At 46.5% G+C, this 25,302-nt stretch overlaps 1 protein-coding gene across 1 annotated transcript in view; it reads left to right on the top strand.

Annotated features, from left to right (window-relative positions):
- The first annotated feature begins 19,850 nt into the window (after positions 1 to 19,850).
- The window catches only part of KCNK5 (potassium two pore domain channel subfamily K member 5), a 40,330-nt gene continuing 34,878 nt past the window's right edge, over positions 19,851 to 25,302 (top strand). Inside the window, exons 1-2 of the mRNA XM_083497202.1 lie at positions 19,851 to 20,257; positions 20,568 to 20,815. Coding sequence (XP_083353328.1) covers positions 20,630 to 20,815 — 186 coding nt within the window. The 5' untranslated portion in view covers positions 19,851 to 20,257; positions 20,568 to 20,629. The remainder of the gene's footprint in view (positions 20,258 to 20,567; positions 20,816 to 25,302) is intronic.

Raw genomic sequence — 25,302 nt, 5'->3', positions numbered from 1 at the left:
TACCTACTTTGGGACTCCTTAGAGTAGTGATAAAGCGGGATATCAAATCCAAATCCAAACTCTTCAAGAGCAATGGCCCTGCCCCTTTCCATTGTGTAGTCACTTTGATTCTGATTTGATTTTAGGATGTATTTTAATTGATTGCTTGATTTTATGGTAATATGTTATATATTTGATGTTAGCCGCTCTGAGACGGGTTTTGGCCAGGGAGGGCGGGGTATAAATAAAATTTATTATTGTTGTTGTTGTTGTTGTTATTATTATTAAACACTACTGATGTTGGGTGGGTCTTGCCCAGGTGTAGGGAACCTCAGGCAGGTCTAGGGGTCAAATTTGGTCCTCCACATCTCTCTGTCTCACCCTCCAAACCCCTTACCAGGCTGCAACCCTGCTCCACCCAGATGTTTTTGCCTAACTGTAATGTGTCCTTGTACTTTATAATGCCTCTTGCTTGTCTAGATGGAGGACAGAGAGGAATGTGTGAGAGTTGATCAAACAAGCCTCCAGTACATTGACATTTGTTGCTCCCCTCACTTTTTCCCACTGGCTTCACTTAGCACTGGCATGATGTGGCCCTCAAAATCTAGCCCTTGGGCTAGAAAGGGTTCCTCACCCCTGATCTAGTGTAAAGAAATATAAGCACTATCTGTATGTAAACAGGAGATTTTTGCAATATCAAATTCAAATTTCACTTGCAATGCAGAGTTCTAAGATCCAACTGCATCCAACTTCTTGGAAAATTCCTATTACAGACCACTGAATTTCACTCAAAGAGCTGAATTCCACAAAAGTTTATTATCACATATAATAAAACAGTATGAATGGCTCCGCTGAGTTAAGGTTTACACAGTTTTATTCATACAAAAATATATTTGCAGCTTTGAACAAAATATGATTAAATTTTCTCTTCCATGGATATAATAAAAAGTAGAGATATTTCTAAAAAAACTGCCAGTCACTGGGTTTATTGGTTCATGCTGAAGATGCTTGTTGTTTTCCATTGGTTTTCTGTTCTATTTTAGGACAATGTTCTTGGCAAAACCAGGAAATGCCACTTGCTTTAGAATGTACTTGAAAGCCTTGAACTGTGATAATAGCGTACTTTGTAATATATTGAGTTCTCGGTAAGCTTTGGGCAGAAAACAATCTATGTAAAGACTGACAAACTATAGTATTGGTCATCTCACCATAACAGGTTGTAGTGCAGACACACAAATAATAACCAGAAATCCCTATAGAATAATAGAATACCTACACACTTTGCCAATGATTGTAACCTGGAAAGCAGAGTGTTCTGATGTACATTGCTAATACCTTTTGTGAAAATTGTTCTAGCGACAAAAGCTATTGCAGCATTTTCAAAAGACATTGCAGAGCCTGTCTGAATGAAAGCCACTTAATCTCCAACAATAAGAAGTACTGTTATTGTAATGTGCCCAGGAGATATATGCCTGCTGACCTGCATTAAAGGTAAAGGTAAAGGTAAAGGTACCCCTGACCATTAGGTCCAGTCGTGACCAACTGGGTTTGTGGTGCTCATCTCGCTTTAGCGTCCAGGTCATGTGGCCAGCATGACTAAGCTGCTTCTGGCGAATCAGAGCAGCGCACGGAAACGCCGTTTACCTTCCCGTCGGAGTGGTACCTATTTATCTACTTGCACTTTGACATGCTTTCAAACTGCTAGGTAGGCAGGAGCAGGACCGAGCAACGGGAGCTCACCCCGTCACGGGGATTCAAACCACCGACCTTCTGATCGGCAAGTCCTAGGCTCTGTGGTTTAAGACACAACGCCACCCACGTCCCGCGCTGACCTGCATTAGGATTCCCCAAACAAGACATTCAAGTTGGTGGCCATCACTGTCTCCTGTAGGAACCAAGTTCCATCATTTAACTATGCCCTCCGTGAAGAAGCACTTTCTTTTATCTGTCCTGAATCTCCCAACATTCAGCTTCATGGGATGTTCATGAGTTCTAGTGTTATGAGAGGGAGAAAAATGTTTCTTTAACCACTTTCTCCTTGCTGTGCGTAATCCACTTTTATAAGTAATGCAATCCAAGGCAGTACTAAGATTTAATACCCAGTGATGCAATAATACTCAGCAGAGCCTAATACTCAGTGTTCAGTGCTTCAGGCAAACTCATTCTTAGATAAAAAGGAAGACAAGTAAAGTGTTGTCAGTCTCAGCAGATGTTTCACTTCTGCGTTTGAGAAAGGTATAGCAGCTGAAATTGGCTGCTTGCTATAAGAATTAAATGATTTTTTAAAATGTGATGCCAATATACAGTAGTCTTTATGCAGACAAAACACTGCTATTCCTTTTCGCTGCTAAACTCTGTAATAAAGTTTAATATTTGCAAAATTCAACTACAAGGAAAAGATAAGCAACCACACATAATCTTCCTAAACTCAAATAGGAAGTGGTATGGGTCTACCAAACGCCACTCTAATTAGCAGTGTCTATTTCCAGAATTTGAATCTAGTGTCTTCAAAGAACTTGAATCTAGTGTTTGAATCTAGTGTCTATCTAAAGAACTTTTAACTGAGTTAAGATTAAAAAAGGATGTGTACAAAAAATGGAAAAGGGGGGAAACCACCAAAGAGGAATTCAAACAAATAGCCAGCACGTGTAGACACAAAGTCAGAAAAGCTAAAGCACAGAATGAACTCAGGCTTGCTAGAGAGGTTAAAAGCAACAAAAAAGGCTTTTATGGGTATGTTCGTAGCAAAAGGAAGAACAAAGAAACAGTGGGGTCACTCAGAGGAGAAGATGGTGAAATGCAAACAGGGGACACAGAAAGGGCTGAACTCCTCAATGCCTTCTTTGCCTCAGTCTTCTCCAATAAAGAAAACAATGCCCGACCTGAAGAATTTGGAACAAATGATTCAGCAGAGGAAACACAGCCCAGAATAACTAAGGAGATAGTACAAGAATACTTGGCTAGTTTAGATGTATTCAAGTCTCCAGGGCCAGATGAACTGCATCCAAGAGTATTAAAAGAACTGGCAGGTGTGATCTCAGAACCACTGGCAGTCATCTTTGAGAATTCCTGGAGAACAGGCGAAGTCCCGGCAGACTGGAGGAGGGCAAATGTTGTCCCTATTTTCAAAAAGGGGGAAAGAGAGGACCCAAATAATTACCGCCCAGTCAGTCTGACATCAATACCAGGGAAGATTCTGGAGCAGATCATTAAGAAAACAGTCTGTGAGCACCTAGAAAGGAATGCTGTGATCACCAATAGTCAGCATGGATTTCTGAAAAATAAGTCATGTCAGACTAACCTGATCTCGTTTTTTGACAGAATTACAAGCCTGGTAGATGAAGGGAACTCAGTGGATATAGCCTACCTTGATTTCAGTAAGGCATTTGACAAGGTGCCCCATGATATTCTTGTAAAGAAGCTGGTAAAATGCGGTCTTGACTATGCTACCACTCAGGGGATTTGTAACTGGCTGACTGACCGAACCCAAAGGGTGCTCATCAATGGTTCCTCTTCATCCTGGAGAAGAGTGACTAGTGGGGTGCCACAGGGTTCTGTCTTGGGCCCGGTCTTATTCAACATCTTTATCAACGACTTGGATGATGGACTCAAGGGCATCCTGATCAAATTTGCAGATGACACCAAACTGGGAGGGGTGGCTAACACCCCAGAGGACAGGATCACACTTCAAAACGACCTTGACAGATTAGAGAACTGGGCAAAAACAAACAAGATGTATTTTAACAGGGAGAAATGTAAAGTATTGCACTTGGGCAAAAAAAATGAGAGGCACAAATACAAGATGGGTGACACCTGGCTTGAGAGCAGTACATGTGAAAAGGATCTAGGAGTCTTGGTTGACCACAAACTTGACATGAGCCAACAGTGTGACGCGGCAGCTAAAAAAGCCAATGCAATTCTGGGCCTCATCAATAGGAGTATAGCATCTAGATCAAGGGACGTAATAGTGCCACTGTATTCTGCTCTGGTCAGACCTCACCTGGAGTACTGTGTCCAGTTCTGGGCACCACAATTCAAGAAGGACACTGACAAACTGGAACGTGTCCAGAGGAGGGCAACCAAAATGGTCAAAGGCCTGGAAACGATGCCTTATGAGGAACGGCTAAGGAAGCTGGGCATGTTTAGCCTGGAGAAGAGGAGGTTAAGGGGTGATATGATAGCCATGTTCAAATATATAAAAGGATGTCACATAGAGGAGGGAGAAAGGTTGTTTTCTGCTGCTCCAGAGAAGTGGGCACGGAGCAATGGAGCCAAACTACAAGAAAGAAGATTCCACCTAAACATTAGGAAGAACTTCCTGACAGTAAGAGCTGTTCGACAGTGGAATTTGCTTCCAAGGAGTGTGGTGGAGTCTCCTCCTTTGGAGGTCTTTAAGCAGAGGCTTGACAACCATATGTCAGGAGTGCTCTGATGGTGTTTCCTGCTTGGCAGGGGGTTGGACTCGATGGCCCTTGTGGTCTCTTCCAACTCTATGATTCTATGATTCTATGATTTGCATTGCATAAATGATTGTACATTACTTGCATTAATAATCATACACTTCCTGAGACCCATAACTTTTGTAGGATTATTTGATCAAGGGAAATGCAAAATTCTGTCAACTGCCTCAAGAATTGTAGTGGTTATGAGTTTTTTACGGTCCAAAATCCAGGTGCGTTTTTGAGATATTGAAGGAAATGTACGGTAATTTACAAATTTAATCCAGTTACAGTAAAATCACAGAACCAATAATTAAACCCTTTGCAGCCCCAACCGATATTAGCTGCCTATCAAATTTACAAAGTCTGCATGCCTAAAATCTTAAGAGTTCTCAGATGGTCTCACAGCAATACCATCTTCTAAGTATTCACTAACTGTCCATAGAAAAAATCCTACTAAATAAATTTTCTTTTATGATTTATTTCTTTGGCAAAAGAAACATAGGAAATTAGAAGTGAAATATTCATTGGATGTAGCCAGCAACCTTCTACCAAGAGCAGGAGTGGCTAAAATGTGACTAGTCACCCTCCAAATGTTGACGTACCCCCATCAGCCCCAGCCAGCCTGGCCAATAATCAGAAATGATAGTTGTAGTTCAGCAACATCTGAAGAGCAATAGGCTGGCCACTCCTGAACTAGAGAATTAACCCTTTCCCTTTTATTGAGAATTAGAAGAAGACAAGTAAAATGATGTGAAGACCCCTGGGAGACACTTGGGATTTGCAAACCGAATGTCCCCAGATGTGCAGTTAGGGTATTCACATGCTTATCTAAAGCTTAAGCATCTGAAACTTACTGGCTGCGCCTAAAATTGTCACACCAAATGAGCTGGGGGCAGGGAGACAACACCAGTTAATTTTTGGTTTAATAAGGTGTGATTTGGCAAACACACTCAAGAATTTTTATTTTAGGCAGCCTCTACTGTATGTTCAATAAGGCTCAAGGAGCAGGGAACTGTTCAACAACTTTCCCTGGAACTGTGTCTCTCTCCCCAACATAGACAAGTCTCTACATGAGCTAAAACAGTGTTTACTGCAGATACTGCTGAAGCAATCTATGTGCTGGGAAATAGAGTTTGATGTCAGTGTTGCTTGTGCAGGTTCTTTGTTGTTCACTTGTGTTCCTTTGGTGGGGAGAGAGGTTGGGGTTGGCCTATGGTGTGGTTATTCATTTGTGGTTGGCTGTGGTGGTCTTTGTTTTCATGTGTGAGTGGGGTGGGTGGGTGTTTTCGGTCAGGTTAGCCATATTGATTTGTATGCTGTTGGTGGATTTTTGTCATTGTCTTGTTGGGCTGTGTATGTGATAAAGGGGGGGCATACTGGGGTGAAGGTGTCTTCTTCTATTTGTCCCCATGTCAGTTTCAGTTTATTGGTTAATTTTTCTAGTAGGGCTGTTTCCCATACTATTTGGTACCATTGGTCCATGCTTACTCCTGACAGGTCTCTCCAGTGTCTGGCTATGATGCTTCTGGGTGCTGGCAGTTTTCTAAAGTTCTTCCATGGCAAGAGGATGCCTTCTGTAGACAGAACTGCTGTTATTTTGAGGCATGTTTCAATCAGCATTTGCAGCAAAACCAAAAGCTCATCTGCTTTCCCAAAACCGGTGTAGCCAATCTGCCATGAAGAATGAATGTGGCATAACTTGATCTTAAGACCAAAAGACTTTCCCGAAGCCAAAGGAAAGTCTGCCTAAACACCATTTCATTGAGCAACACACTCCCCTTTACACAAGTGATTTATGACAGTAGCTAGATAAAACACAGCTAGATGTGTGTTCACAAGCCAAAGATGAATAAGCAACAGAGCACATAGCTTCTAAATAATCATTACTGGAAATGGTGGTGAGTTCATTCCTGAAGGACTAGCTCCTTCAATACAAACTATCCTTGTTCATTTTTTTCATTTGGACCATTTTTTCCTTTTGAACTTCAATTTTTTTAAAAAATGGTACTGCTGGCATGATCCTTCTTAAATTTGGCTGCAACCAAGTTGTTGACAGCCCTGAGGCACCACTAGTTGAAATGAAATAAAATACAGGCTGGCCATTCACCCAAAGAACTTGATTTAAATTTGTCTTCTGCCATGAACACTTACTGGAAATCCTGGGCCAATTTTCTTGCCATCAGCATCAGTGGCCTTTGTCAGACTGAATGGGCTCCAAAGTATTTCAAACTCCAAAACACCCATTTAAATTTACACCATGATTAGTTCAGTCTCAAGCCATTGCTTCTGCTGCACACCATCCTATGCTTGATCTAGAACCATTTTTTCTGACATCTATTTGTTAATTGTGCTCGATCTAGGAAACATCTGTACAGCAAATATGTCTTAGACACACACCTCAGCTGAAAGTCATTTCCTTTCTGGACTTGAAAGCCTGAAACTGATGACCTATGCAAATAGTAAGAATGATTGATAATTGTGGAATTGCTCACAACCATATTATCTGTTTCTACCTCATTGTATGTTTTAAAAATTAGGTTTACTTTTAACTATGATTTAAGTGAACCCGACTTTTTCATTAACTCAACTAACAGGAAAAACTGTGGGGCCCATGTGACAGGTGTTGGGAGTGAACAATAAAGGCACTGTTTAAACAGAGCGGGTGAGAAAAAGTCAGGGAGTGGAACAGGAGGATTAAAAAAAGAGAGAGAAAAGAGGGAAACATTTATGAGGTAAAGCGAGGCATTTTAAAATCAGAAGACAGAAACAGAGGTGCCATTTATGGAAAAGCGCTTAAAGAAAAGCACAGCTCTAAGAGCACCCATGGCTAAGACAAATTCTTCCTTATAGCATAAACTGTAGCAGCTAGGGGAAATATGCCTTGTAATTCACTCTGCCTAAGACGAGATGAGTGAAGTGAAATTTCCAAACTAAAAGGGTTTGTTGACAAGAGCTAGAGTAATTTCATGATTATGTCAACAATCACATTTTCTCTGGAAATTTCATGTCAGGAACCAGAGTCAGGAGTAGGTCAGCAATAAAAACATGCCATTAGTGAAGTTAACTCTTTATTCAAAGAAACCAAAACAGTGCAGGCCTAGTGATCACAGCTACTCTTCCCAGTAGGTTTTGCCCCAATGAGGCAGTTGCAAGGACTGAAGGCAGTTGCCACTCTATAAGGCTCCTCCCCCAGTTCCTTCCCCAGTAGTCCAAGGCTCTGTCACCTTGTATCTCATTGCTCTACCCCCTTCATATCTCTGTGTGTTCTGGGAGACCAGCATGGAGGGGAGCTGGTAACAGCAGGAGGGGGAGACTCCCTAGATTCTTCAGCAGCCTGCCTCATCTCTGCCTCTTGGGCCCTCTCCTCTCCAGCCTCCTCTTCTACTTCTGAGTCTGGACTGCTCTCTGCCCCAGGCTCTTCCTGCTCACTAAACCCTGTTGCCTCTTCAGCTGCCAACACTTCCTCCTCCCAGTCTGCTTCCTCTTCTTCCTCTGACTACGCATCGTTGTCCTGCCACCAATCCCCTGGCTCTGACCCTTCTTCCCCGGGGGGTTCCCTTGGGGCTTCCCCAGCTGGTGCTTCCTACCCATCCAGCCACTTCATTCCGTCTTGTCTTCTGTAAAACCAATTACAAGGCCTATTTTTAAAAAAACTAACAATATTTTTTTGCCCACTAAAATTATAGTTGTTGTTTTTCAAGAGCTGCTGCTATCCTGGGTTATAAACTTAAAAAAAACCCCTAAAATTCAAAGGTTGTGCTATGGCGAGTAATGTTTTAGCACAGAAAAAAGGGTCTTGTAGCACAGATTTTGTTCAAATGCCAACAGTCTCGGTTAATGCCCATCTTCAGGAAGAGCACACCTATAACAGTTTATTTCTTCCATCCTCGAAACTTCCGGATGGAACAACCAACTCTAATTGGGGCTGAGTCATAAAGGTCATGGGAAAGCCAATGTCAAGTGTTAAGGATATGGACGTTTTATGCAATCCACAACCCAGCTATTTCAGAATACTCACAATGAAGTAAGTGGGCGCACCCTAATACCTTTTCCTCAGTGCGTAATGAAAGTTTCATATCTTGTGATGAAATGCGTTAATAATTGTGAAATACTGGAAGTTCAAATACGCTAAGATAATCTACACAAAATTAAGCTCCAAGCTCCACAAAAATACAAGAAACGTGGTATCTCTGTTCAATATTCTGTCAGTTTAGTTTGGCTCACATCAACATTTACAATCACACGGGTGGACATATTTAGGCAATGTAGCCATTAAGGCAAAGTAACAAGTCTTTGAAACCCATTCTCTAAGTTGGTGGGTTTGAATCATACTATTTAGGAGCTATTAAGATTTTAACTGCAGTTAAAAATTCTACCACAAATCATAATGCTCCTGACACAAAAAGTTTTTCCAATACCCTAGCAATTGATTAAATGAAAAGTATATAGCCAATCACTGCACTAATCACAAAAACAGCTTCCTTCCAATATATCTTACCTTATCATAATTCCACCAAGGATAAATAAAATTAACTGTAGTTTTGGATCATATCCATCACTTATTATTATTTTTTATTTATAGAAATTTTTCTATGCCACTATATCATAAAATATCAAGGTAGTGTACACTGCTAAAACATCATTTTTAAAAATTAAGTTAAAAAATAAATATAATTTCAAAATATTGATTTTTAATTGATTTTTAATCTCAATTAACAAAGCATACCGACAAAGGGAAAACAGAGGTTAACAGTTGTTCAAGAAGGAAAGAAATATATCAGCTGGCGGTTTTGGTCCAATAAAGGCATTCCAATAAAGGCAATCAAAAATATTTGCTTTGTTAGGACAACATTCTTACTGACATTCTTTTCTTTCTTTTTTTTACTAGGCAATTGTCCACTACATTGGTTTCTGCATGCAAGTGAAGAGGAATTCTGATCATCAAAATGTACATCATATGTTTTATTTTGCTACATCTTGGTGGCAGGAGGAGATATAGGATAGTTGTCTATGGCAGAATGTGTTTGTTTCCAGGAATGTCTCCAGCTCCACCCCTCCACCAATTCAAGTTCTTCTTTTCACTTGACTCAAGTCTTTCTTCTTCCCCTTCCCTGCTTATGCCTGGAACACTTTCCTAACACCCCTATGTGAAGCTGCTTCTCGCTTACCTTAGGTACATACCCTGGGAGTCATTTTAGACTCACAGCTGTCCATGGAGGCGCAGGTCAATTCTGTGTCCAGGGCAGCTGTTTACCAGCTCCATCTGGTACTCAGGCTGAGAACCTATCTGCCTGCGGACTGCCTCGCCAGAGTGGTGCATGCTTTAGTTATCTCTCGCTTGGACTACTGCAATGCGCTCTTTGTGGGGCTACTTTTGAAGGTGTCCCGGAAACTACAACTAATCCAGAATGCGGCAGCTAGACTGGTGACTGGGGGCAGCTGCTGAGACCACATAACACCGGTCTTGAAAGACCTACATTGGCTCCCAGTACATTTCCAAGCACAATTCAAAGTGTTGGTGCTGACCTTTAAAGCCCTAAACAGCTTCGGTCCAGTATACCCAAAGGAGCGTCTCCACCCCCATCATTCTACCCAGACACTGAGGTCCAGCTCCAAGGGCCTTCTGGCGGTTCCCTCACTGCGAGAAGCCAAGTTACAGGGAACCAGGCAGAGGGCCTTCTTGGTAGTGACTCCTGCCCTGTGGAACACCCTCCCAGCAGATGTCAAAGAGAACAATAACTACTGGACTTTTAGAAGACATCTGAAGGCAGCCCTGTTTAGGGAAGCTTTTAATGTTTGATGCAGTACTGTATTTTAATATTTTGTTGGAAGCCCAGCCAGATGGGCGGGGTATAAATAAATTATTATTATTATTATTATTATTATTATTATTATTATTATTATTATATTTTAAATCCTTCTGCAGAGCCTTTTCCAAGTCTTCAGCACAATTTTCATTGTGATGCCCTACTGAATCTAAGCTTAAGTGTGAATAAGTGATCTGAATACATGTTGTTTTCCTGTTTACCTTTGCCACCTTCTTGCTCACCTGTGTACCAGAAACTCCTTGGGGAAAGGATCTGCCTTTTTGTCTGTTACTCCATAAACTGGCACATTGGTTGCACTAAAATAAACAAGCAAACTTCTCATCCAGATAAGGATCTGTGCAGGAAAGCATATTCCAGGCATGTTAGGTCCCTCTTGCTGCTATAGTGAGTGAACAATCTCACTTACATCCATTTCATTCCTGACTGGCTAACCGCTAAATGTAAGCCTAACACTCTAGCTAGAATTGTTTTTCAGTAGTTGTTGCATTACTTTACGGTTATCAGTACTGATTTCATCAGTCAATTTATTTCCTGGTGATATCATTTTGCAAGATCCTTCTGCGCTGTCTGCTTTGTACTTTAGTTCTTATGTAAACTGTGGATAAAGGCTGGTTTCTAAATGTGTCACAGAAAACCACCGACAAGAGTTTCTCACTTGCACACTATCAAGTACGCACAGTGTTCTACATGCAATGCCGGTATTTATGCAGCAGTCCCTTACAATGTGTTATGTACTGAATTGAATAGGATCCAAACTGCAGCAGTCTGATTGGTCCTAGAACAATAGGATCCAAATTGCAGCAGTCTGATTGGTCCTAGAACAATAGGATTCAGAATGCAGCAGTCTGATTGGTCCTAGAACAATGCAGCAGTATGATTGGTTGGCAGGAACCACCCAATCATGCCCCAGAGATAAGTGAATCCACAACCTGATTGGCTTACAGTAGAATTCCGGGATTAGCCAATCATGTGCAGCCCATTGTGTAAATAATGTATATAAAGCAGATACTGTGAGGGGACATTCATTCATTCCTCCTCACCACTATGAGCTGAATAAAGAGCATGAAATCACTTTGCGACTCTGAGTATATTTCACTGGCGACGAAGGTGGGATCCCGCTGAGCTGACTGCCACACACAGCACCGCAGCACCGCCACCTGCCGCACCGCTGCCTCGCACCGTGTATCCAGGCTTCAGCTCCGGGACACAAGGAACTGAGAATGGCAGCCAACAGCAGCTTCTCGCCATTCAATCCAGCATCTGGAGACTGGGAAGCATACGCCTCCCGTTTCACCTTCCTCCTAGAAGCCCAAGGGGTCACCGACGAAGAAGACGCCAAGAAGAGGGCGATATTCTTCAGTGTCTGCGGAGAGGAGACGTTTGAAGTCGCCCGGGCTCTCCTTGCGCCTGAAGACGTCGCTACTGTTCCATACAAAACAATAATGGAACAGCTGAAGGGGCACTTTTCGCCGCAACCCTCAGTGGTGGCTCGTCGAAATGCCTTCTACGCAAAGCGGCAAGCCCCTGGGGAAACCATAACTGGGTTTGTGACCTCTCTCCGCCAAGCCGCCCGGTTCTGCAACTTCTCAGAGCTGGAGAACATGCTTCGTGACCGCCTCGTCGGTGGCCTGAAGGATGAGAAGCTGCAACGACGCCTCTACGCTAAGAAGGACCTAACGTTCCAGGTCGCTCTGGAGGAGGCCCTGGCAACGGAAGCTGCCGAGAGGTCGACGCAAGAGGCACAGCCGAGCCTGCCATCCCAACCGAGGGTCCATCACGAAGACCTCACCGACGACTCAGGATCCGACAGGGAGGAGGTGCACCGAGTACAGCAGCGCACTCAAGCAGCGCACAGACCACAGCTGCCTCGGCGAGAAGGAGGAAACTGCGCAAGCTGCGGGGAGAGTCACGAGAGGAGGACCTGCCGTTTCCGCAACGCAGAGTGCAGGCAGTGCAGAAAATTGGGACACATCGCCCGGGTGTGTCGGGCTCAGCCCACCCGACACCAGGCATCAGATGACCAATCCAAGAGCCCCAGGTCCCGGGGCCCAACGCACCAAGGCAACTCGACGGAGGTCACGGACTGCCAGGTATACCAGTTGCCCCACCCCAACGTAGAGAAAATTTATGTAGAGGTACAGATAGAGGGGGCCCCATGCCGCATGGAGCTTGACACGGGTTCAACTCTATCCATAATCTCGGCAAGGACCTTAAGGAAACTGTGTCCTACTGGGGGTCCCAAACTCAGGCCGGCCCCATTCACCCTACGGGACTTCCAGAAACGTAAGGTCCCCACAATGGGGGTGGGGACCTTCAGGGTGCAATACCGAGGGCGGACGCGGCAACTGGACTTGCTTGTGGTCAAGGGCCCCTACATTAGCTTACTGGGATTGGCATGGTTTGGACCACTGGGGCTAGCTGTCACCGGGGTGAACCACACTACCTTACAAGTGGAAGTAGACGCCATATGCAAGGAATTTCCAGGGGCTTTCGACGGGAAATTGGGACAGTATACGGGCCCCCCCCATTGCGCTACAGCTTGACCCCGCAGTACGACCGGTCAGGCTCAAGGCCCGCCGGGTCCCGTTCGCCTTGAAACCCCGTATAGACGAGGAATTGGACCGACTCGTGGAGCAAGGAGTGCTGGAGCCGGTGCCTAATGCCCCCTGGGAAACCCCAATCGTCACACCTGTCAAGCCTAATGGTTCGGTCCGCATCTGCGCAGACTACAAATGTACCATAAACAAGGCCCTCACGGCCCACGCATACCCAGTGCCAGTGGTCAGCCATGTCCTTGCCACCCTGGCTGGGTCGAAAATTTTTGGCAAGCTGGACTTGGCCCAAGCATATCAACAGCTGCCAGTAGATGAGGCCACAGCAGAGGCACAGACGATTGTGACGCACAGAGGAGCGTTCAGGGTAAAGCGGCTGCAATTCGGGGTCAGTGTGGCACCAGGCATATTCCAGAATCTAATGGACTCTCTCCTTAAAGGGATTCCTGGCGTCACCCCCTTCTTCGATGATGTGTTGATTGCCGGGCCCACACCAGAGGAGTTTGAGGACCGCCTCCGCACCGTTCTGCACCGTTTCCAGACGGCAGGTCTCAAGGTGAAGCGGGAAAAATGTCTACTAGGAGTGCCTCAGGTGGACTTTCTGGGATTTATGGTGGACGCAGAAGGGGTCCACCCGACTGGGGACAAGGTACGGGCCATTTGTGATGCCCCAGCGCCCAAGAGCAAGACTGAACTTCAGGCCTTCTTGGGACTATTGAACTTTTACCATTCCTTCCTTCCCCACAAGGCGGCAGTAGCGGAGCCCCTACACAGACTCCTGGACAAGCGGGCCCCTTGGGTGTGGGGCCAGCGCCAGGAGGCCACATTCCAGGCAGTCAAGGACTTGCTTGTCTCAAACTCGGTCTTGGCACACTTCGACGAGAGGCTGCCGGTGGTGCTAGCATGCGACGCCTCACCCTATGGCATTGGCGCTGTCCTGGGGCACCAACTCCCAGATGGAAGAGAGGTACCGGTGGCCTACTTTTCCCAGACACTCAACGCAACCGAGCGGAACTACTCGCAAATCGACAAGGAGGGGCTGGCAATCGTGAAGGGAGTAAAAAAATTCCATGATTTCTTGTACGGGCGGCCCTTCACCGTGGTGACTGACCACAAGCCGTTGCTTGGCTTGTTTGCCCCTGAAAAGCAGACCCCCCAAGTGCTGTCTCCTCGCGTCCTCAGGTGGTCAATTTTCCTTGCCAGCTACCAGTATGCACTGATTCACCGACCTGGGAAGGCGATGGGCCATGCGGACGCCCTCAGCAGGCTACCACTACCGGAAACAGGCCCTGACCCAGCACCTGCACAAGAGGTTATGAGCCTGGAGCTGCTTCCCGACCGCCCCATTCAGGCACAAGAAGTTGCACACCATTCCAAGAAAGATAGGGTCATCTCCCGGGTCCTGGACTGGGTGTGGAGGGGATGGCCCAGCAGCAGCCCCGGGCCAGAATTCGCCGGCTACGCAACCCGCAAACATGAACTGTCGGCCCACAAGGGGTGCCTGTTATGGGGAAGCAGAGTCGTTGTTCCCCAGCCCCTCCGCACAGTCACCAGGGTCACTGGCCCCGTGTCGTACGAGGTGCTAACGGATGGGGGGCAATGCTGGCGCCGCCACTGCGACCAGATACGGTGACGATTCCTGGGAGAAAACCAGGAGGAGAACAGGTCAGAGGAGTCCCAAGGGAACAGCGGGGCAGTGAGGCCCATAGAGCAGGAGGGGCCAGCAGGAGAGGCAGAATCAGTAAACACAGAGAGGACCCGTGAGGCCGAAAGGACACCGGAACCAGAACCACGACTGAGCGAGCCGGTTGCACCAGACCAATCAGGCCCATCACAGCCAGCATCCTTGGAACACGAGCCAGAACCTGAACCTCGGACCAGGGAACACCACAGGCCGCAACGCACACGTAGGCCGCCGGCGTACCTCAAGGAATATGAATGCGACCTCCCGGGCAGGACTGGAACTTAGAGGGGAGGGGTGTTATGTACTGAATTGAATAGGATCCAAACTGCAGCAGTCTGATTGGTCCTAGAACAATAGGATCCAAATTGCAGCAGTCTGATTGGTCCTAGAACAATAGGATTCAGAATGCAGCAGTCTGATTGGTCCTAGAACAATGCAGCAGTATGATTGGTTGGCAGGAACCACCCAATCATGCCCCAGAGATAAGTGAATCCACAACCTGATTGGCTTACAGTAGAATTCCGGGATTAGCCAATCATGTGCAGCCCATTGTGTAAATAATGTATATAAAGCAGATACTGTGAGGGGACATTCATTCATTCCTCCTCACCACTATGAGCTGAATAAAGAGCATGAAATCACTTTGCGACTCTGAGTATATTTCACAATGAATGCAGATAAACATACAGACAAAAGAATAGTTCAAAGAAAATGAAAATATTTTCCCATGCTACTTGTCAGTTTCTGACTGAGGCTTCTATCCCATGCACATGGGAGTAAGTCCCATTAGAAAAAGAAGAAGAAAACTGTTTTATACCAAGTCAGATCATTAGTCCATCCAGATCAGTATTTTCTACAGCAGTAGTCCCAGTTCCATTGGGTCCATGCAGCCATGAAACTCTTCACTGTTGCCGACAAGCAGGGGAAACAAAGTTATGAATCAAAATGTGCAGATACCCTTCTAAGCAATGCCTATGAAATGAGTCATTCTGGATGGTCATGCCTGTCAGTGCTTTTCCAGTTAGTGAAGTTAAACCGCTGATTGATAATTGATTTGTTTGGACACTGGGGGATAGGAATCCCTGGGGTCCTAAAGAGTTTTTCCCCTCCTCTTTAGTGCACTTGCCCTGCTTCTGTCTTATATTCTAGTAGTCCATGGAATCTTTGTAATTCCATCTTCCCCCCTAGCAACCAGAATACATCCTTCCTGTGGTGATTTTGTCTGGGATCAGGTAGTGTGCTCCAAAGAAGTTGTTTTCAGCAAATACTACTACACAATAAAGTGTGGTGGGTGTTAAACAATCACCTCCTCAAATGACAAATGCAAAAAGTAAAAACTTTGCAACACAGCTTAGCCACATGCTATAAATGTGTGTTTCAGAAGTAATTATGTGTTTAATGGGGCATACTCCCAGGTAAATTGGTATAGGATGGGAGCCTAGGTCTTGCTTTAGGGATGGCAATGGGGAAATATTGCTCTTGTAACTTTAACTGCTGTATCTCCACAATGAGGACCAGCAGGACATAGCTGACTTCCAAAGGCAAACATGAAGCTGTCTGTGATGGTGAGAAGCAGTAACGCCTGCAACTCTTTATAACTTTATTTTATCCTTAAATGTGTGAGACCTCACATATTGGGATGAGAATGCTAATCTTTTACTTTCCACCCAGGGTGTACCTAGTAAAACATTTACAAAGTAAGTGTGGGGAAATCATTGACAGGACTGAGCCCATGTCTGGGGGGGGGGGGACTACCCACCAAACCTCAACTGTAGTCATTGAGGTTAAAGAGATGCATTTCATGATACATTGGATGAAGTGGTCTCTAGTCCATGGAAGCTTTTGCCATAATAAAACTGGTTAGCCGTTAAAAGTGCCAGAAGACTCAGTTAGTTTTGCTGCTGCAAACTAATAAATATGATCACCCTCTGAAAAACGGAGGTAGAAAAAGCAAGCATGTTTTGTTCTTTGAGAAAATATGCTTACCTCCAAATGTTAAGTGAGAAAATATTACTCTAGATAGGCTTGTTATTTTTATTATGACCTGTGGGAGGGGGACAAAAATAATTTGTGTGAGAGATTTTAAACCAAGAAACAAAACTGTGTTGGACTATAGATACTGTGATTTGAAGGCTCATTTTCTACTCATTATCTCTTAACACATTCAGGTTACCATCCAGACATGCTAAAGATATACTTACATGCTGTTCTAATTTGTGTTTATGCAGAAGTGCTGAATTTGGAACAAGACCATCTGGGTTCAAATCTGTGCCATCTACGAAGCTCACTGGGTAGCCTTGGAAAATATGCCATCACAGAGTCCTGAGGTTAAAACGAGCCAACCTCAAAGCTACCCCAAAGGGTACAAATAACTAAATTTATGGGACTTGCTAACAGGTTAAGTGTGAATAGGATTGTAGCCTTCTGTTGCTTCAGCACTGACTCAACTGCCAAAGCACACTTGGGCTGCCAATCTTTCTAGGGACACTTGGGAAGCTGTGCATGGACCCGAGAGTTTTCTGCCACAACTGTACTGACACCCAGTCTAGGGGGGTGGCACTGACTGACAGCTTCCCCCTCCTTCATCCCAGTGTTGAAATTTTAGAAGTCACCAAGAAGGAGGTTGGGGACAAAACTGGGGACCAATTGTTTCTGCCTGTCATTGGCTCTAGCTCAACCTCCTGCTGGAACCCCTGCCTTCTATTGTGGTGTAGTGGTTAAGAGCAGTAGTCTCATAATCTGGGGAACTGGGTTCGCGTCTCCGCTCCTCCACATGCAGCTGCTGGGTGACCTTGGGCCAGTCACACTTCTTTGAAGTCTCTCAGCCCCACTCACCTCACAGAGCAGTGTTTCCCAACCTTTTTTGGGCAAAGGCACACTTGTTTCATGAAAAAAATCTCGAGGCACACCACCATTACAGCCCCGTGACGTCAGCGCGCAGCGTCACGCCGGGAGGGACATGAATTGCTAGCAAATTACATAATCACCTCCTTGAGGGCTGGCTCACCTTCTCCGAAGGCAGAACCCCATTAATTAACAGCACAGACTCACACCATAGCCAAGACGAGGGGGGAAAACCTCAGTCATGCACAGTCATGCACATGTGGGGGCTAAATGAGGACGAAAACCGGGCAGAGAGCAGGGTTCAAATCACCCCACCTGGCCAGGACAATCCCTGGGTGCTCCCTTGGGCCACTCGCCTGACCCACCTCGCAGGGCTGTTGTTGCGAGGATAACACGGGGAGAACCACGCGCGCCCCCGGGAGCTCCTTGGAGGAGAAAGCGGGCGATGAATGCAATGCACGAAATATATGAGAGGCGACCAGGTTTTGCAGGTGAGGGGCCCCCACCAGCCTCCGCTTCCAACACCCGGCGCAATGACGCCGAAGTTTCCCCTCGGCTCGGGGAGCAGCGCTGCTCCCCCCCCGCTCCCCTTCGCCCTCCCGGCTCTCTCTGCCGCCCGCTGGGGACCCCCCTCACCTGCCAAGTCCGGAGCGCCGGTGGAAGTTGCATGCATGCATGCAGGGCGCCGCGTTGCCATTGCATTGCACTGCACTCCATGCAACGCCTGCACGCATGCATTGCCTTGCACGCCTGCCAAGGGGTCTCCCCGCAGTCCGATGCGTCCCCTCCGGCGCGGATGCAGCATTGCAAAAATAAAAAAACCCCGACGCAGCCCTACCTGGGGGGCAGCCTCCGCCTCCGCCGCTCCGCCTCCGTGGGGATCCCCGGGCTCCATCCTGCCGCCCGATCTCCGCGGGGGCGCAGGCAGGCTGCGCGGGGTCTGTGCGGAAAAGCCCCTGCCCGCCCGGCCGCCGCCGCTGCGCTCGTTCCATGGCCGGGAGAAGAGCTCTTCAAACAAAACGCCCGGCCCGCCAGGCCACGCTGGGAAACGTAGTTCGCGCACCCCGCGCGGGCGCAGAGCCCAAGGGCAAGGGGACTACGGATCCCGGCAGCCCCCATGCCGGGGACGGAGGGGGAGAGGCCGGGTGCAGGGATGGAGGGACGGGTGGGCGAGCGAGTGAGTGAGTGGCAGCCGCCAAGCCTTGGCCGAGAGCCAGGAAGGGCCTCCTCAGAGGAGGAGGAGGAGGAGGAGGAGGGAGGCGCAGAGCGGGAGGGAGGGAGGGAACCCCAGGGGTCATCTAGTGACGGCGCCCCAATCGAAAATTTGACTTAAAAAAAAAAATCTTTCGAATTTTTTAATTTTTCCCGCGGCACACCAGGCAACATCTCGCGGCACACTAGTGTGCCGCGGAACAGTGGTTGGGAAACACTGTCACAGAGTGTTTGTTGTAGGGGAGGAAGGGAAAGGAGAATGTTAGCCGCTTTGAGACTTCTTTGGGTAGTGATAAAGCGGGATATCAAATCCAAAACTCTTCTCTTCTCACCAGTCAAGAGTGTAGCCAAGGGAGGGGACAGGGGGGGCAGCTGCCCCCTAAAACGGGTAAATCAATAAAAATACTTAACTAACTGAGGTTCTGCCCCCCCCCTAACATGATGCCTTAACATAAATCCTCACTACACCCATGGCACCAGTCTCAATGAGCACCAGCCACCATTGAATTTGTAAGAGATGCTGTGGAAGCAGAATTTTTGGGTATCAGTTGCACTGATGCAACATGCCTGTCACCCTAGAGACAAAGGGTGAGCGAGCAGCCATAGGTGATTGCACTCTCTCTTTGGGAAGCTGAACCAGGGCAAAGTCAACCTACTCATCCTTAGAGGAAGGCAACCGCAACCGCCACTATTATTTGGAAGCCACCATGGTGCAGTGGTTAGCAATGGACTCTGATCTGGGCAACCGGCATTAGCTCACTGGGTGACCTTAACCGGCCACAGCCTCCCAGCCTCACCTACCTCACAGGGCTGTGGTGAGGATAAAAGTGAGGAGGGGAGAACCATGTACACTGCCCTGAGCTCCTTGAGCGGAAAAGGGTAAAGAAAGGGAGGGAGATAGCCCTCTGTCATTTGGGGTGGGGCAAGGACTGGAGGTGCAGCATGGAGGCCCCCACCAAAACGCACTGTTGCCAAGGGAACCAGGCCTGCCCACTACTTTTTGTGTTTTTACCTTGTATTTTTATGCCCTGAGATCTGTGGATAAAGGATGTTATACAATTTCATTTCATTTTATTTTATTCATCATCATCATCATTCCTTTTCCAGCACTGCGTAAAGCATACAGATGAGCTTCAGCTCCAGAGTGATCATTTTATCTGAGATAACGAACGTGGCTACTCTTTTGAACTTTTAAATCCACTTTTTTTTTTTTACCAGTGCTGAACCTTCCTTCAGCCCTCGGAGGGCGGGAATATGAGAGTGAAAGACAGACAGGCAGACACACACACACTTGACGTAGGCTCCCACCCAGGTCAACGTAAGAGCAAGCAAGCACCTCGCTTAACTGCCGAGGAGCGCAGCTCACCCCGCCCAGGCGGTGGCAGCAGCTAGCTCTGACCATTCCACGAGCTGGCACCACGCAGGGCGGGCGCTCCGCTCCTAAATAGCTTTTCTCGGGGCGGGCCGGGGCCACTCTGTGCTGAGAGAGCGGGCTGGGAGAAGCTGAGAAAGAGACGGCTGTTGCCGCACGCGGCGTGGCGACCACGGCGCCCTCTCTCCGCTGCTGCCACCGCCACTGCCACGGAACGCGCCGGTACACGGAGTCCGCGCGCCACATGGGACACAGGCGGGCTGAATGAGGCTTCCCCGCTGCCTCCGTCTCTGAGGCGGGAGAACGGAGCCGCCGCAGCCGCCGCCGCCACCACCGGCCAACTGGTAACGGCTCCGCATGCGCCGCTGGTTGAGAGGAGTGGGGGAGCAGAAGGGCACCAAATTCAAACAGCGAAAGAGACGCAGGCAGAGAAAGGAGGACCGTCGGAAGAACGGATGGTTCGGTGGGGGGAAGCGACGAGGAGGAGGAGACGGTGGGAGGAGAGCAGAATGAAGTGAGAGGCAAATAAAAAGAGGGGCTTCGGGGAGGAGGAAGGGGTGGGGAGCAGAGGCAGGCTAAGGCAAGGCAGCGCGTGAGAGTCCCTCGCATTCTCTCCAGAGGGAGCTCAGGTCTGCTCTCCGCTTCCCTCGCCAGGCACATCCCCGCGGCCGCCTCTCCTTTTCGCTGTCGCTGAGCGTCCCCCACTGGGCGCCGCCATGGTCGACAGGGGTCCCCTGCTCACGTCGGCGATCATCTTCTACCTGTCCATCGGAGCCGCGATTTTCGAAGTCTTGGAGCAGCCTTACTGGAAGCAAGCGACGCAGAGCTACAAGGACAAGAAAAACCAACTCCTCAAGGATTTCCCGTGCCTGGGCCAGGAAGGGCTGGACAAGATCCTGCAGGTGAGTTTGGGAGCGGGGAAAAAAGCTGCTCTTCCGAAAGAAATCCGATGGAGAAGTCGCTGGGCTGGGCTGGGCTGGAGTGTGGCGGCTTGTCCACCTTCTGTGAACCGACGGTCACGTTGGAGGCTTCCAAAGTGGAGGACTTCAAAGAGTACTGTATCAAAGAGAACCTAAGCAAATGGCACCTGAGGACATGAGCGCACACCTCCCGCACACGAAATAAAAAGGGGAAATACCACCCATCCCTACAGAGTTTCCCCCCACTTACACGGGGGACATCATTATGTTCCTCCTGGGGGAAGGAGCCAACCCTTTGAATGAAAGCATGGGTTATTGTTTAGCTCTGTCGGTGCGTTTCAAACCCTGCACCTCCTCCCTCCCTAAATTGCACAAACCTAACAATGCATGAACCAAATTCAAAGTACAGTAGATGAACACCAGGAGCGATCCGAGGTTGGGAGTATGTGTTTGCAGAACAAATAGTTCTTTGAAGGGGGACACACACACACACATTAAATGTGGCATTCAACGCGAAGCTCACTTGTAACAGCAGTCTTTATTTCATTCTCCCCACCCTTTCGGAGCCCTCTCACTGTACCCTCTCGACATACAAAGGCGTTTATCTGTTAAGCAGCGTTTAAGAACTGGACTTTCCCCAGAGTGCTCAGACTCAATTGGTTTGTCACACTCTTTCCCCTCTGTAAACTCCTCCTCAGTCATACGTTGCCGGTGCCTGTTATTGTGACTTTTCTAAGGGGCAGGCCCAGCACAGTTTTGTACTGTTTTATGTCAGCAGCAGGTGCTTAGTTTCTCGTTTCCTCTTTTTCAAATGTTGTGCAGATGTTATCAGTACAACTTTTAAGCCTGTGAGCAGGTGAAAAGCGTGGAAGCGATTATAAAAAGAAAGCGAGTGCAAACAGGGAGAGGGGAAAAAACTTTGTGATGTGTCCTTGAAACAATGTGCAGTTTTAAGATTTCTTTCAATATTTGAATGGCAAGGCTTGTATAGTAATAAGCAAAACACCTGTTTCATGCTTTGCATCTGGATAACTGAGCTGTGTGCGGGTGCATGGATGTTTTCCTCTTGAAAGTTCAAAGGTGAACGTCTGTTTAAATTAATTCACTGGGAAATATCCCTTCCTACAACTTCTAGCTTCTCTAGAATGTTTTCTCATTATCAGCTCAGTATGGATACTCTGGTAGATCTGAATGTGAATAGAAAGATTCCAGTCCTCAAAGAGCTCAACTTGCAGGAGCCCCATTGATTGAGCCACATGAGATCCGGAAACAAAGGATGATGCTGAATAGTTCCTGCCCTTGATCCTTTTCTTTGTTTGCCTGTCTCTTCTTATATGCTTCATAAGCTCCATTATGTGGAAAGTTTGCCTGGCACTTTTGTTAAGCTCTGGCTTGCACAGAGTGTGAGGCCAGACAGTAAAATAAAGAACTGCAGAATTCTTGTTGCAGCTGCATAAAATATCATTTAGGTTGAATCCTCACTGAACTTCTAGTAGTATATAGCAGTGGACATGTTACTGATTCTGGAACAGAGTCTTGCAGCACCTTTGAAGGCTAGTCTTTATTGCAGCATAAGCTTTTGTAGACCAGATTTTGTCTGTCCTATGCATGAAACATTGTCAGTTTTGCAAGCTCCTGTAACTGTAAACTCCTCAGGGCAGGGACCTGACCCTTTTTGTACTCTGTAAAGTACCGTGTGCATTGATGATGTTATAATAACTATCATGTATGTATGTATTACATATACAGATATAGCTGGAAAATTATAAAAGAGGGAGGCCAAAATGTCACGAAATACAGGAAGGTACAGGCATTCTGTGGTGTGTGTGTGTTTTTAGAAAAGCTTGTTCTTCTGGCGTATTCATAGCACTTTCATCTGCTGCTGAAGTTGAAAAGGGCAACGGAAATGCTCAAGGGCCTGGAGACATTCATCCTATGTAGAAAGGTTGCAACATCTGACGAAATGGTACAGAAGGGGGCACATGATAGAGGTATATAATGGTGTGAAGACAGAGAAGTATTTCTACCCTCTCTCCTAATACGAGAACCCAGGCTTATCTGATGATGCTGATTGATAGGAAATTCACCAGGGCTCTTCTTTATGTTCTTAGTGTTTGTGGGTGGAATTAAACGTGCACTATTACAAACGTTCCATCTGCACAAGCAGAAGGTTTGCCAGATGGAATGATTCCACCCCCCTGCACTGTTCTGGAGGTTCTTCTGACACAGACACCCCCAAGCCAATTGTGGGGAGGTGAAAAGCCTGTGTGCAGGGCTTCCACTGAAAGGGTCATTGGTATATATCTTATTCTTCCTGTGCTTCATCACTTTGAAGTTAATATAACTGTAGAGGGTTATGCAATAAGGGTCAATCAATTTATACAGCCCGGGCTGCATGGCTGGAGTATTCCATGGTCTGTCTATCTGTTGGGGGATACATGGAATGGATCCAATTTTCCAATTTGAAAAAAGGAAGGATGGGCTTACAATTAATTTGCTCATTGTTATCATATAGCATTGCTTTTATTGAAGTCAAAATGAAAATATTCTGACCACTGGATGCACTGGGATAACATTCCGTAATGTGAACTGGGGTAGTCATGGCTGATGGTTATCGCATGGCCTTTTAGTGTGAGGGTGAGCTAAGTAACCTTTTGGTTTAAATTCTTTTGTGCTGTCACTACTGATTTTCAGGTTTCTGTAACTTTATATCTCTGTTGGTCCCTTGGTGACTGATGTGACTGTCATCTAAGGCAGTGGATCATAAACTTGGTGTTTGCTTGTTCTTTGTGGACTTGTATTTTTTTGCCCCACACCCACTACATGGGGGGATGATTGACAGACTTCACATTATAAAAACTCAACTACTGTGCAGCTCAGTGGAAGTTATTTGTGTGCACATGGAAGAATGATGCATGCAGCTGGTGGTTTCTTCAAAGTTTTCAGAGGAACTAGTTGCTTGGCTTTAGAGGAAAATCAATCAAATTTATTAAACCAAAAACCTGAAAGGTACCTCTTCAGCATGGGATGGAAATTCAAGAAAACCCGTTGGCATTTACCTCCCTTTTCATTGTTTCAAATTTCAGGTTTGGTTACACTGCTAGTCGTGTGCATTGCACAACATTACAAATGGGTTTTGTGTAGTTGTTGAGCTAAATAATCTCTCAGTATTTTGCCTGAGGGGTCATTGTCACCAAATTTTATAACACTGTAAAGCTATGATCATTCGCCTTCCATGTATAAGATGTTGCACACAGAATATGCTTCTTGATCTTGCACAATCATTGCTACATGTTCCTATAAGCGAAAGTTTCGGAGGCTTCCTGTTCAAGGGGCTAGAACTTCCTCTTTCTTTTTCAAAGTTCTTCTTCAGCATAATTCAGAAATGCTGCTGGTACATCCATCTCCTTCCCCTTTTGCTCATGTTGTGCCCATGCTTGAATCCCTTCATTAATTTCCACTTGCCTTTGGTTTTCCCCAACTGTACTCTGTCCTGTATGTACTGTTATCTGTTTCTCTCCACTCCCTCTATTACAATGAAGTCTCATGTCAGGTTTCTATTTCTTGTATCCTGTTTTTAGTTAGGGCTATTCATGTTTTAATTTGAAATTGCGCAAAGTTACTAAATGTTCATAGGCTACAATCTTACATGCATTTAGCTGGGAGTAAGCTGACATCTAAGTAAACATGAATAGGGTCTGGCTGTGTATGTGTGCTCTTCATTGCTGAGGATGCAACTCAGATAAAATACCCAGTTTAGGGGGATATTTGTCACTTCTCTTGTGACCTGACTCTGCCTCTTCTGCTGACATTGCAGCATCCATCATGCTGCTAAGCTGCACAAAGTACTACTCCATGGGCTAGGATGGAAGTAGTGAGAAGTGTGGATTACTGCTGACCCGTGAATGTGCAGCGCTGGCTCTATCATTGAGCACAGTGAAGCAGCCAACGCTGAGACTGGCAGCATGGAGTTGGAGGGCAGAGCCCTGCACACTAAGCTAGTCTGCTGCTCTCAGGTGTAACTCCATCACCAACATTGAAGCAAAATTCAAATGCCAGTCCAGCCAGCTTCTGTACATGGAATAGGGAGTGCCATCTTGTCCTTTGCCTTAGGCAGAAGCTTGAACCAGCTCTGGGATTATGATTTAGAACACACATAGGCCTAATTAAGTCTTAATGGTCTTCACTTATGAATAAACCACAGTGAACATTGTGCTTGCTTCCTCTTTTGCATCCATGAGGAGATCAGTTTTATACTAACCACAGTTCTCTGTTATGTCCTGACTAAAGTTTTACATTTGTTAGAACAAACCAGGATCAGCAATCATGATTTAATTCTGGCTTATTTTCACTAAACAAACAATCCACAGTTCCATGAATTCAGACATAATGAGGAACTCTGGTTTGTTAAAAAACTGCAAGCAAAAGTTTTTCTCCAACTCAGAGGCACACCAAGGAAGGGAGAGGAG

This window comes from Podarcis liolepis (assembly GCF_965112155.1).
Source record: "Podarcis liolepis genome assembly, chromosome: 3".
Lineage (NCBI taxonomy): Eukaryota > Metazoa > Chordata > Lepidosauria > Squamata > Lacertidae > Podarcis > Podarcis liolepis.
Note: the sequence above shows the minus strand (reverse complement) of the source record. Positions and strands in the feature narration are given on the sequence as shown.